This window comes from Balaenoptera borealis, assembly GCF_965194805.1.
Source record: "Balaenoptera borealis genome assembly, chromosome: 20".
Lineage (NCBI taxonomy): Eukaryota > Metazoa > Chordata > Mammalia > Artiodactyla > Balaenopteridae > Balaenoptera > Balaenoptera borealis.
This window is the reverse complement of record NC_138879.1, coordinates 17541141-17554237: the sequence shown is the minus strand read 5'-3', so window position 1 is coordinate 17554237 and position 13097 is coordinate 17541141. Positions and strand designations below refer to the sequence as shown.

The 13097-nt window shown below is 35.0% G+C and overlaps 1 protein-coding gene across 3 annotated transcripts in view; it reads left to right on the top strand.

Annotated features, from left to right (window-relative positions):
• The window catches only part of NPEPPS (aminopeptidase puromycin sensitive), a 103538-nt gene that overhangs the window by 59983 nt on the left and 30458 nt on the right, over positions 1-13097 (top strand). For all 3 annotated transcript variants that reach the window (XM_082373462.1, XM_082373461.1, XM_082373463.1), the window contains 3 exons: positions 564-641; positions 9676-9797; positions 12338-12445. In XM_082373462.1, the coding sequence (XP_082229588.1) occupies positions 564-641; positions 9676-9797; positions 12338-12445 (308 nt within the window). The remainder of the gene's footprint in view (positions 1-563; positions 642-9675; positions 9798-12337; positions 12446-13097) is intronic.

Genomic DNA, 13097 nt, shown 5'->3' with positions numbered 1-13097 from the left:
AAATCAAAGTCTTAATTTAATCCACACACCTGTTTTCACCTTCTTTATTTCTGTAAAATGTAACAACAAAGAATTTCACTGGAAATATGATTTATATCTTGTTGGAATTGTTACCTATGTTTGGGTGGGGGACAGAACTTTCACTGATATATCTTTAACACCGAGATCTTAGCAATCTGCTCAGTATTTCAAATGTTCATGAGTAAGACTGCAACATATAAAGCAGTATCATAGTCACACAAAGATGAGAATGAAACGTGTCTGGGAATCCGGTAGTAAACCTTTTCATATTTATAGCAGCCCTATTTCCCTTATATCATAAAAGTTTTGTGAATTAATATAGGATGTGTAATTGTTTCTAAGGAGCATATTTAACTTAGGTTACATAGCCTAAAACAGGTTACTTTGAAATGATACTCTTGTTAATAGGAACTTAATTTATTAAATTAAGAATATTTAGTTTTAGTAGAGATTTTGCTCTTGAAAATGTTAATTGCTGCCGTCTGGATTTGGTCTTATCAGTCCAGTCAGATTTGTGAAGTAATTTTTTTTTTCCATTCCAGAAATACATGCTACAGGATTTAACTATCAGAATGAAGATGAAAAAGTCACCTTGTCTTTTCCTAGTACTCTCCAACCAGGTAGGAGAAATGGCTTTCGTAAAATCCTGTTATGAATAGTGACATCTTCCAGAAAAATTTATCGTATGCCCTTTTTTTTTTAACTCATTGTTTTAAGGAGATTAAGTATTAAGACAGAGCTTTAGACAGAGTCAGGTGCACTTCAACTTTTGGGCCACCAGAAAAAATAAAAAGCATAGAACATAATGCATTGTTTTCACCTTTTCAGTTTTTTAAAAATATATCTACCTAGCTCCATCTTCTACTAATTGAATCCAAATCTCTGAGATGAATGTCCCACAGATGATTCTGAGATACAACCAGAGATTAGAGAGCTATTATGCTAGTGAGGGCATGGATGGAAAGATTCGTTGATATGTTACTATATGTGCTATATAAAAGCACAAAGAGGGCTTCCCCGGTGGCGCAGTGGTTGAGAATCTGCCTGCTAATGCAGGGGACACAGGTTCGAGCCCTGGTCTGGGAAGATCCCACATGCCGCGGAGCGACTGGCCCCGTGAGCCACAACTACTGAGCCTGCGCGTCTGGAGCCTGTGCTCCGCAGCAAGGGAGGCCGCGATAGTGAGAGGCCCGCGCACCGCGATGAAGAGTGGCCCCCGCTTGCCGCAACTGGAGAAAGCTCTCGCACAGAAACGAAGACCCAGCACAGCCATAAAAAAAAAAAAAAAAAAAAAAAAGCACAAAGAAACTAGACGTTCTGAGCTTAATATAATGGAAGAAATTATATACAAATCAATTGGTAAAGCACTAAGACTTTGATTAGTGAGCAAATGAAAAGCCACAGATAATTTGTATGAAAGAAAATGCAAATAAATAATAAAATATGTGAAAAGATATTTGCCCTCCTAGTAATGAGAAATATTAAAACAACAGCTACTGATATATCAGTTTTTGCCTGTCATATAAGCTGAAGTAAAAAAATGATTCTCAATGATGTGACTGCCTCATATTACTGGTAAGAATGTAAATCCATGTAATTTATTTGGAAAGCGGTCTGGCAGTATGTATTAAGAGCCTAAACATGTTCATGTCTTTGACCCAGCAATTCTGGTAATAGGAATATATCCTAAAGAAAAGTCATAAATACAGGAGATACTTTATGCCTAGAAATGTCTATTGAGACGTTACCTAAGGTAGTAAAAAATAAGAATTAATACATTTGTCCAACACTAAGGGAATGATTAAGCTAATTATGACATATATGTATGGTGGAATATATATAGCAATTAAAAGTGAGGTTTGTGAATTCTTAACACTGTAAAGTACTTATTATAATATAAAATTGAAAAGCAGAATACAAAATTACATATACAAGGTGATGAATCAGATCTCTAAAATGGTACAAATGAAATTATATGTCTGGTTGTTGACATAATTGATGATTTTTATTCTTAGTCATACCTTTCTCTGGTTTCCATAATTTTTATATTGAGAATATATTCCCTTAATATAAAAGTATTTTAAGGGCTTCCCTGGTGGCGCAGTGGTTGAGAATCTGCCTGCCAATGCAGGGGACACAGGTTCGAGCCCTGGTCTGGGAAGATCCCACATGCCACAGAGCAACTGGGCCCGTGAGCCACAATTACTGAGCCTGCGCGTCTGGAGCCTGTGCTCCGCAACAAGAGAGGCCGCGACAGTGAGAGGCCAGCGCACCGCGATGAAGAGTGGCCCCCGCTTGCCACAACTAGAGAGAGCCCTCGCACAGAAATGAAGACCCAACACAGCCATAAATAAATAAATTAAAAAAAAAAAAAGTGTCTTCTCTTGGGGAGACCATTTGTATAAAAAAAAAAAAAAAAAAAAAAGTATTTTAAGAAAAATTTTAAATTGGAGAAATTTTGTCTTTTATTTTGATACTCTTAAAAGACCTTTCATTTTGTCTTTTTCTAACTAAGATTATTTTTGTGTGAAATTATTATAAAAACAAATGCTTGCCATGAACATGTATTAAAAGATACTGAAGAATATAACCTGAAAATTGAGATTCCCTCTCTTTGACCCCTTCTACTTCCAGTGTCTACTAATCCTTCCAGAAATATTCTATTTCTTTCTAGAAATATTCCAGAAGTGTATGTGTACATTTTAACCCACAGATGGGATCACAAATGTCAGTGGCTTGCAACAAATATTTCTTGTTTACACATGGCCCTGAGGACTGCTGATCATCTGCAGCCATATTGCCAACTTTATTGAGCACCACTAAGCTCACAAGTCTGCTCATTCCAGGCTCTGTAGTGAGTAGCTACTATCTGCAACATGCTGTTCTCTCACATGGCAGAAGGCAGAAGCTCAGGGATGGGGACAGGGCCAAACCACAAAGACACATTTAAAGCTTCTGCGTGGATGGTGATGTCCATTCACATTTCATTGGCCAAAGCAAATAGCATGGCCAAGCCCAAAGTCACAACAATTACCAGACATTTGATAAAACTTCTAATATGAAACATAAAGCAAAAAGCAAAACAATAAGTATAAGAGAAATATAGGAACTTGGAAGAAGCAAAGACAAATGAAAAGAAAGCCTCAAAAAACCCAAACAGATTAATATCCTTAGAAGTATTATTAATATTACATTCATTAAATAAGGACAGTATGGAATAGAGTAAGAAAACTTTTGGAAATTTTAATACACTAGAAGTAAAAAACCAAAAGAAGTTGTAGAAGATGAAATAGAGGCATCTTCCAATTAGGAAAATTGGAGGACCAATCTAGCAGGACTGGGCATCCATCTAGTGAAAGAGAGGACAGAGAAGATGGTTAGGGGAAATGATGAAAGACACAAACCGTGAACATTTCTCTGAACGGATGGGGCAGGAGCCTTAGGTTTGAAAAAAATACACTACTGAGAGGGACTGACTCAAATGTAAAAAGTCCCACATCAAAGGAAATTTTAGAACTTTCAGGGGTAAAGTGAGACTCTCAAAGAGTTTCTACCCGAGGTGAGGGACTTGGGAGGAAGGAAGGAAGACTGACAGATTACCTTCAAAGTTCAGGAATCAGAATAGCAGTAGGTTTACCATCAGGAACAGTGGAAACTAGACTCTAGTATGGCCGTTCCTTCAAAATTATGAGTGAATCTGATTTTCAATCTAGAATTCTGTGCTTAGCCAAACTGTGAAGTTAAAGAGAATAAAATATTTGCAGATTTGGAAGGTTACAGAAAATTTAATTCTTTGTAAAAGATGTAGGAGTGGAGATGTAGTTTAGCTACACTTCACTTTTTACTGTTTTTTTAAAAAATGTATTTATTTTTATTATTTATTTTATTTTTGGCTGTGTTGGGTCTTCGTTGCTGCACGCGGGCTTTCTCTAGTTGCGGCGAGCGAGGGCTACTCTTCGTTGCGGTGCGCGGGCTTCTCATTGCGGTGGCTTCTCTTGTTGCGGAGCATGGGCTCTAGATGTGTGGGCTTCAGTGGTTGTGGCTTGTGGGCTCTAGAGCACAGTCTCAGTAGTTGTGGTGCACGGACTTAGTTGCTCCGCAACATGTGGGATCCTCCCAGACCAGGGCTCGAACCCGTGTCCCCTGCATTGGCAGGTGGATTTGTAGCCACTGCACCACCAGGGAAGCCCCACTTCACTTTTTATAGTAAGAAGAAAAGAGTGTGTAAAATTGTAAAATGAAAAAATAGCTAAATAAGCAAGGTATTTAGAAATCACAGAGTTGCTACTGAGGCAAGTGTAGGGAGTAAGTGGCATTGGGCAGGTGCCTGCAGCTTATATATGTAAGCCTGTAGAACTATATGAGGTTTTAAACTATGAAATATTATTTTGATAGAAATAACATGAACTTTTAAAAAAATTAAAATCTGTATCATTACAGACTATATTCTATGTTCACACTGTGAAAAGATAAAAAAGTTAGTTGCAAAAGAGAAACAAAAAAATTCCTTCTTTGGAAAAATGATACCTCTGAAAATTAATGAGTCAAAGAATATTTGTTAGGGAAATTAGAAAATATTTAGAACTGAATAATGAAATTACTACTTACAAAGCATGTGGGATGCAGGTAAAACATTCTCAGAGAGTATATTTAGCTAAGAAGGAAGACTGAAAATTAATTAGCTAAGTAAGCATCAAGAGCAAAATTAGACAAAAAGAATAGGTAGCTTGAAGAAAGTAGAAGAGATAAAGATTTAAGAGCAGGAATTAATGAAATAAAAATGACTTAGTAGCTATTGACCTTGGGCAAGTTATTTAAGTTAAATAAACTCAGGCGGAGTCTGAATTTGAACACCAGCAGTTTAACTAAAAACTTTGCACTTCTAACCACCACATTATGCTCTTTTTATTTTTTAAATTAAATATTAAAAAATGTAATACATGGACATGGTTTGAAATTCAAATAATATATAGTGATAATTTGTTTGTCATTCTATCCTGTCTTCCTCTCTCAGCTCCACTTCTCAGAAGTGATAAGTTTCCTATGTATCCTTTCAAAACTGTTCCGTGCTTTTATAAGCATTTATGTATGTACCATTTAAGAATACAGAAGTTAGCATGTCATACATATTCTGTACCCTTCTTCTTTTCCCCTTATATATATGAGTTCATTTATTATCAGTATATAAGAGCTGCATCATTCTTGATAAGGACTGTTTACAGTAGACATGGTAAATTAAGTCATTTCTAATAAAAGCAGGAACAAGTCAGTGAAGGTTATGACCATTAGTATACTATCATTTGACAGAGTTTTGGAGATTTTTAGCTAATATAATGATATACATAAGTAATTGATACGAATATTAGAATTAAAAAATCTTATTTGCAGATGTGACTATATTAAATTATTGAATATCTATAAATATCTGTTCAAAAAAATCACTGGCTTTCACATTTTCCCAAGATTCTCTGGGTCAAAGTTACCCAGTCATTCTTTGCTTTAAGAATAAAGTCCTTATTTTTTCAAATTTTAAGTGGTCTCTCTTCTGGTAATGGAGTAAATATTGAACATATATCAGGAGGATATTAGTAACCTTTGTGTTTAACCTCTTCAAACTTAACAGTCATGCCAAATATTATATAGCTAAGTAAAATATCTTCTTTTCTGAAATTGGCACCATTCTAGAATAGTGGTCAACTTACCATGATCATTGTAAGGCCTAACAACCTCAGAATCGATGGTTAAGGATCCTGTAGAGTGACGTTCATTTGGAGAAACACTAGAAGATGTTAACATTTTGAAGAGTGGAAAACAGGATCATAAGAAATGGTGACAGAAAGGCAGAGGCCTTTATTTTCTCTTTATATAGAGTAATCTGTCTTAAATTTCATAGTGTTTGGTAGGCTCATTAAATTTTTAATAATTTAATTTTTAATAATTTTATTACTTCAGGTTTTACAACAATCATTATACTCTCCTAAGCTTTAATAAACAAATTAGGTTTTTGGAGGAGGTCCTAATTTTTCAGTTGTTTAATTAAATGAGCTTATTGTATATTTTAAGAGGCTTAGTACCCCAAGCAGGTAAATATTGTGTACATTGGATATTCAAATAAGGTATCTAATTTGAGGAAGCAGTGTCAATTATGTGTGAAAATAGGTATAAAATCAGACTTTCTGGCAATTGGTTTGTCAATATGGTATAAATTTCATAAATGGAATTTATCATGAAGTCCTTTTTCCTCCTGTTCTTGCCCTAAAATTCTACTATATCAATAGCAGATACTTTGTAATTAGTATTGTATAATGTGACACTAAATTTATTAATATATTAAAAAAACTTAAACTTGTGTTTTGTTTGAATTTCAGGTAATAGCCCTTCCCAATAATTTATATTTTGTTTAGTATGCCACTTTTTGGAAGTGGTCACTGTCAATATCTTGCTATATAGTATGATGACCTTGGAGATTTAAAACCAAGTAAAAGTGTAAGCAGCCTTTCTTATTTAGTTTTGAGTTTTAAATCCACTTTTATTCCAAATAGGAAAAGTCAAAAGTAGATTTACTGTGGAATATGAGTTATATAAAAGACATCTTAACAGCTGACTTAGGGAAAACAGACTGGCCAATTCCATTTATGGAATTGTAACATAAAGTTCCATCAAACAGTTATCTTTAAAGGGGTTTTTGTAATCTAATAGATATTCCTTGTAAACTTTATTAATGTGAACACATCTGCTTTTAAAAAAAAAAATCAGTGAGGGACTTCCCCGGTGGTCCAGTGGTAAAGAATCTGCCTTCCAATGCAGGGTTCGCAGGTTCGATCCCTGGTCGGGGAACTAAGATCCCACATGCTGCGGGGCAGCTAGGCCTGCTTCTCACAACTACTGAGCCCGCGCACGTCAGGGAGAGAGCCCGCACGCCACCAGCTACAGAGCCTGCGTGCTCTGGAGCCTGCACACCACAGCTAGAGAGAAGCCTGCACGCCGCAACTGGAGAGAAGCCCGAGCGCCGCAGCGAAGACCTGACGTAGCCAAAAATATAAAGAAAATAAAGAAATATTAAAAAAAAATATCAGTGAATTCCTAATGAAAATAGAAATTTTTTATTATTTATAGCTAAATTCTTTAGTATCAATCATTTAGAATTCTTTCAGATTCTTTTACTGTATTCTTATTTACCGTCCCAGTAATCTATCGTTCTCTTTAAAAGTAAAAAGTATTGGGACTTCCTTGGTGGTCCAGTGGGTAAGACTCTGTGCTCCCCATGCAGGGGGTCTGGGTTTGATTCCTGGTCGGGGAACTAGATCCCACAAGCATGCCGCAACTAAGAGTTCGCATGCCGCAACTAAGAGTTCGCATGCCGCAACTAAGACCTGGCACAGCCAAAATAAGTAATAAATAAAATAAATAAATATAAAGAAAAAAAGAAAAAAGCATTTATTGACCCCTTCAGACAGAATGTCTGGTTTAAAAAAAAAAAAAAACTATCACAAATGTCTATTCACTGGACCTTCAATTGAGTTGTTTTGTTTTATTTTCCCAGCACGATTAATTTAAGAATGTGGTACTTTCTTTAGTGGTGACTTTGCTGCAAAGTTCTGAAATTTTCCCTTGAAATTATTTTCAGAGCCAGTTTGAGGCACATAAGAAAATCAGTTTAATTATTTCTTAGACACAGTTAGTGTTTTGTCTAGAAATAGATTGCAATTTGTCACTCACATATTCCGTAGACTTGAACTCTTCATGACTTGGACCTTTCCAAAAAGCAAGTTCAGTTTTGGAAGGTGAAGACATGACTTTGAGAACATCCAAAAGGATATGTCAGAGAGAGAGTCAAGAACATTTCGAACAATGTCAGTGTCATTGCTCTACAGCATTCCAAAATGACAGTTTGAAACATTAGGATATAAAAGTTTTGATATAAGTGGCTAATTACTTTATAGTCATACTGTATCTGACTTGTTAGATTCCCATGCTCTAGATTCTTTTATAAATAGACACTTTAAAGGGATCTATTACAAAGTCAACATTTTGGGGTTTTTTTTTTGTGACTGGATTTGTAAAATGTAGAATGGGATTATTGTTTTGTCATGCATCTGAATTTAGTAGACGACTACTAGATAATAGTGATAATCTTTTTTCTGTTAGCGAAAGAGAGCATAGTTGATGCTTGAACAACACAGGTTTGAGCTGCACGGGTCCATTTATACTCAGATATTTTTCAGTAGTAAATACTGTACCACACAGTCCAAAGATGGTTGAATTAGGAGATGTGGAGGAACTGCGGATATGGAGGGCCCTGTATAGTAATAGGTGGATTAACCTCTGCATTATTCAAGGGTCAACTGTATGTATACTCATAAAAACTCACATTTTCTTCTCTTTCTTTTTTCTTTTTTTAAATTTATGTATTTGATTTTTGGCTGCGTTGGGTCTTCATTGCTGTGTGCGGGCTTTCTCTAGTTGTGGTGAGCGGGGGCTACTCTTCGTTATGGTGCGTGGGCTTCTCATTGCGGTGGCTTCTCTTGTTGCAGAGCATGGGCTCTAGGCACATGGGCTCAGTAGTTGTAGCTTGCAGGCTCTAGGGCGCAGGCTCAGTAGTTGTGGCGCACGGGCTTAGTTGCTCCATGGCATGTGGGATCTTCCTGGATCAGGGCTCAAACCCGTGTCCCCTGCATTGGCAGGCGGATTCTTAACCACTGCACCACGAGGGAAGTCCAAAACTCACATTTTATATTAAAAAAAGAACTTCTCTGTGTATAACTGAGTCACTTTGCTGTACAGCAGAGGTTGCCACAACATTGTAAATCAACTACACTTCAGTAAAAAACAAAACAAAATAGAAACTCCCATTTTGTCTAAATTGATTTTGCTCTTATATAACAATAGTATATGTATTCAGATTGCATTTTTATTTGCATTTAATAATTATTGATTAAAATTTATTTCTTTAATATTATTAGATTTCAAATGATTGAGGTAACTGTAAAAGTTTGTTTGATGCCCTATTGCTGATCAAATCATTGGTCTTCTCTATAGTTCCTTACAAATGTATGGAATCAGTGTTCCATTTGGATTGAACATCTGTGTCTTGTCTAAATAATAGAATAATTGGCATGAAGTCATCTAAAAGGACCAATTTACATGGTATAATTGGTAGAGAGCATGAACTTTGGATTAAACAGACCTAAGTTTTTAATCTTATTCTTGCTACTTACTAATGGTGTGACCTTGGGCAAGTTATTTAACTTTTCAGGCTCAGTTTCTTCATCTGAAAAAATGGAGACAATACCTACCCAACTAAATATTTTTAAAGCACCAATGCACAATAGCTTGTCATACATTTAATAATAAATGTTCATTTCTTTTCCTGCTTTTATCTTCATGTATTGGTCATTTGAGACTAAGTTAGTAAAATTAAAGAACTTTCTAAGCAGTCATCCTAAACATGATTTTAAGGTTTACTTTAGGATTAGTCTGCCATTTACTTTAGTAAATACTGTATTCTCTCCATTGCCAGGAGGAGTATTTGAGAAAGGAAGGAATGATTTGAACATTGTCAATAGCCAGCTGAATTAGTGTTTTAGGGACACACTTTTGATAACTTGTACTTAATATCTCCATGAAAATGTTTTCATTTATCTTCAATCACAGGTACAGGAACTTTAAAGATAGATTTTGTTGGAGAGCTGAATGATAAAATGAAAGGTTTCTATAGAAGTAAATATACTACCCCTTCTGGAGAGGTGCGCTATGCTGCTGTCACACAGTTTGAGGTATGGTATTCTTTAATATATTATGATCTTAAATTAGACATTCTGACAAAGGTCTAATTCTATTATTTGCGTGATTATTTGAGGCTTAGGTGCCTTTGGCCATAATTGTATTATTGATTTTGGAATTTTTATTTTATATTCAGCCAGTTATCTCTGTTATATGAGAGAGAATTAGGGGTGTGGGCTGGGGAATGATTTTATTTATAACAGTACCACTATTAATTTAGTAGGAAAAGCCACAGGTACAAAAAGAGGTACAAAGTATAAAAGCAATCCAGGTATTTAAATTTTGTTACCTGTATGTCTGTATATATAGTTATATATGGATATATATAGATATAGACCTATCTATTTAAATATAATTTTGTTACCTGTATGTGTGTGTGTATGAGTGTGAGTGTGATTCCAGTGCTTATCTCTAGCCCTTTTGAGCACTTCTTCATCCTGGAATGGTTGGCTGGAGTGTGTCTCCAAATGATTTTTTTTTAAGAGAGGGTATGTGAGTGGTATACTTCCTGAGTCTTTGCATATCTGAAAATCTTTCATTTGCCTTTATACATGACCAGTTTTACTGAGCATGTAAGAGATTTGTTGGGGGGAAAAAGAAAAAAAGAGCAGCCCCTGACATCCAGAAGTTGTCCTAGCACTGAAAGCTAGTCCATGTTGTTTTCCTGTTGGACATAAACAGTATCATAGAATGCCAACCTCAGACAAGGTTACTCCGAGACCATGATAAAGTGAGACAAAACAAGGGCAGTTCATAATTTCATCCAAGCATAGACAAAAACAAGTTCACTTTGTTAATCACAAAAGACAAACAACTCTCTCTCTTGGTTAAAATGAGTGACTGCTGTTTCTTTACCAGTTGCAGTTTTAGGCTTGATGTAGTCTGCCCTCTCCATAGATAAATAACAGTTATTGAGATACCCACTCATAAAATTGCCTCCACTTTCTGATAGCACCCAACTTAGAATGAATCCTTTCTTCTTAAATCCTCCTCCAAATCATTCAGCCAAATCCAAAATCACATAATTGTTTCTTTCTTAGACTCTTACTGAGATACCCCATGGTTTCTTTTGATGTGAGTTTTTCCCTTGCTACAGTGAGTGCATAAATATTGTTCTAAAGTCTTTCATGTCTCATTTTGTCGAGGGGGAGGAGTCAGACTAGAATGTTTCTTCTCCCTTTGTAGGGTAACACATTTTAAAATTTTGTTTTATTTTCTTCCTGATTGCTTGTTAAATTATTTCTTTGTACGTAAAAATTAAAAATTTTCACCAGGTGTTCACTTTTCATTAACTTTTAATAATTGGTGAACCCTATTGATGTTCATATTCAGAGCTTTCTTCAGTGTAGCAGTATTTTCTTCTATTGCATCTTCATCATGGTTTCTGTTCTGATCTCTTCTTCAGGAACATCATTTAATAATAGATTTAGCTCTAGTGTCTATCCCCCAAATGTACCTTTGATTGCTTTTATCACTTTGTCCTTTGGATATTTTGGAAACTTAAATCTTACTATCTATGTCATTCATTTAATTTCCTCTAATATAAATACATTTATTTACTGCTGTTGCTCCTAATTTGAATTTTTCTGTGCATTTCTTTCTTTACACTCTACTTACTTTTCCAAATGTCTTATTTATTCTTTTTTTAAACATCTTTAGTCTTATTTATTCTTTAGTAGAATTCATAATTTATTTAGTTTCTTTGAGAGTGCAATCAGCCACCTTATGTTTTTCCTTGGAGAAATCCTTTTTCAGAAGTATGTGCTTCCTCTACCTTTGCATATTTTGTTACTTTTTAAGATACAGAATCTTGTCAATGGTTCTATTTCTATTTTATTAAAGATTTTTTCTTTTATAACTGATATTCTACTGCACCACTAATCTTATTTTGCTTTAACAAGTTTGCTCTTTTTTATTTTTAAAGAAAGAATGAGATCTCTTTCAAAAGGTAGGTCAAATGGTGACAGTTTTATGTGTTGTATATGGAAGTGCCTTTAAACAAATGACCTGTTTGGAACTGATACAGCATCTGTCTTTATTCCTATTGCTACCATTCCAGATAAAGAACAAAGCACATCAAAAATTCTGAAGATATTTTTATTTTTATTTTGAAATCAAAGCTAGAGAGGCAACCAGTCATATTTTCCCATTGTTGAATCCTTACAGTAGTATACTGTTAACCTTCCTGTGCTCTGTGTTGTGTTGACATTATAGATAAAGCCATTTGCCTTTAATTTGAAATATTGAAATGTTTTAATAAAAACAAAACTATAATTGTCAATTATTCTAATACTATAAATTATTAAGCTCTATAGCAGACCTAGTTCTTGGATAATTGCTGATGTGGCAGTGATAGTAAACCTTGTGTTTTCTTTGTAGTCAACGCCTAGCTTGTTGCCTGGCACTGAGTAGAAAATAAATATTTGAAAAAGTGAATGAACAAATGATAGAAAGAAAGAAATGTCTGTTATTTCATGAAATAGTCTGGTAGGTTAACTCTGTGATATTTTATATTTCATATTCTTTTCTTAAGGCTACTGATGCCCGGAGAGCTTTTCCTTGCTGGGATGAGCCTGCCATCAAAGCAACTTTTGATATCTCACTGGTTGTTCCTAAAGACAGAGTAGCTTTATCAAACATGGTATGTTTGTGTTTGTGAGTATATTCATATTTGAATAAGCATTGAGCATATTTAGTTTGCTGATTAGATGGGATAGCATGAAACCACCCAGCACAGTGCTTAACACATAATTGGAACACAAATGTTAGTTCTCTTAATTTCTGAAAAGCCTTCTTTTTCTTTATTGCCTTATTTGGGGAGTTTCCCCCTCCTGGAAGAAATTCTTTATAAACTATATTAACAGGATCATCTAATTCCTTCAATTTGGAAATCTAAATAAGAAATGAGTTTAGTAAATATTACCTGAAAGAAAAAAAATCTGACATTCTTATTAAATGCCAAAAGATATAGCCACATAATGAAGTGTATTTAGGTTTTTGGCTGATTGTATTCTTGGAATGTGCTCTCTTCACTGATGTCGTTGATCCTCATTCATAATAGAGTAAGCATTCACTACTTGAAGTGTATTGTCTAAGACTGCCTTACTTAAGACATAGAGTAGCTTGTGGCTTATAATAGGAGTCCAGGGAACTTGGAAATGCCTGCTGCACCTGAAAATAACTGGCTTTTGCCTCCTTTATTGGTGGAGAGAATTCCATAGATTCTCTTCTCAAATATTCTCAGAGAGGAAGCTAATATATTACACTGAAATGTTCATTTACAATTTAGTATG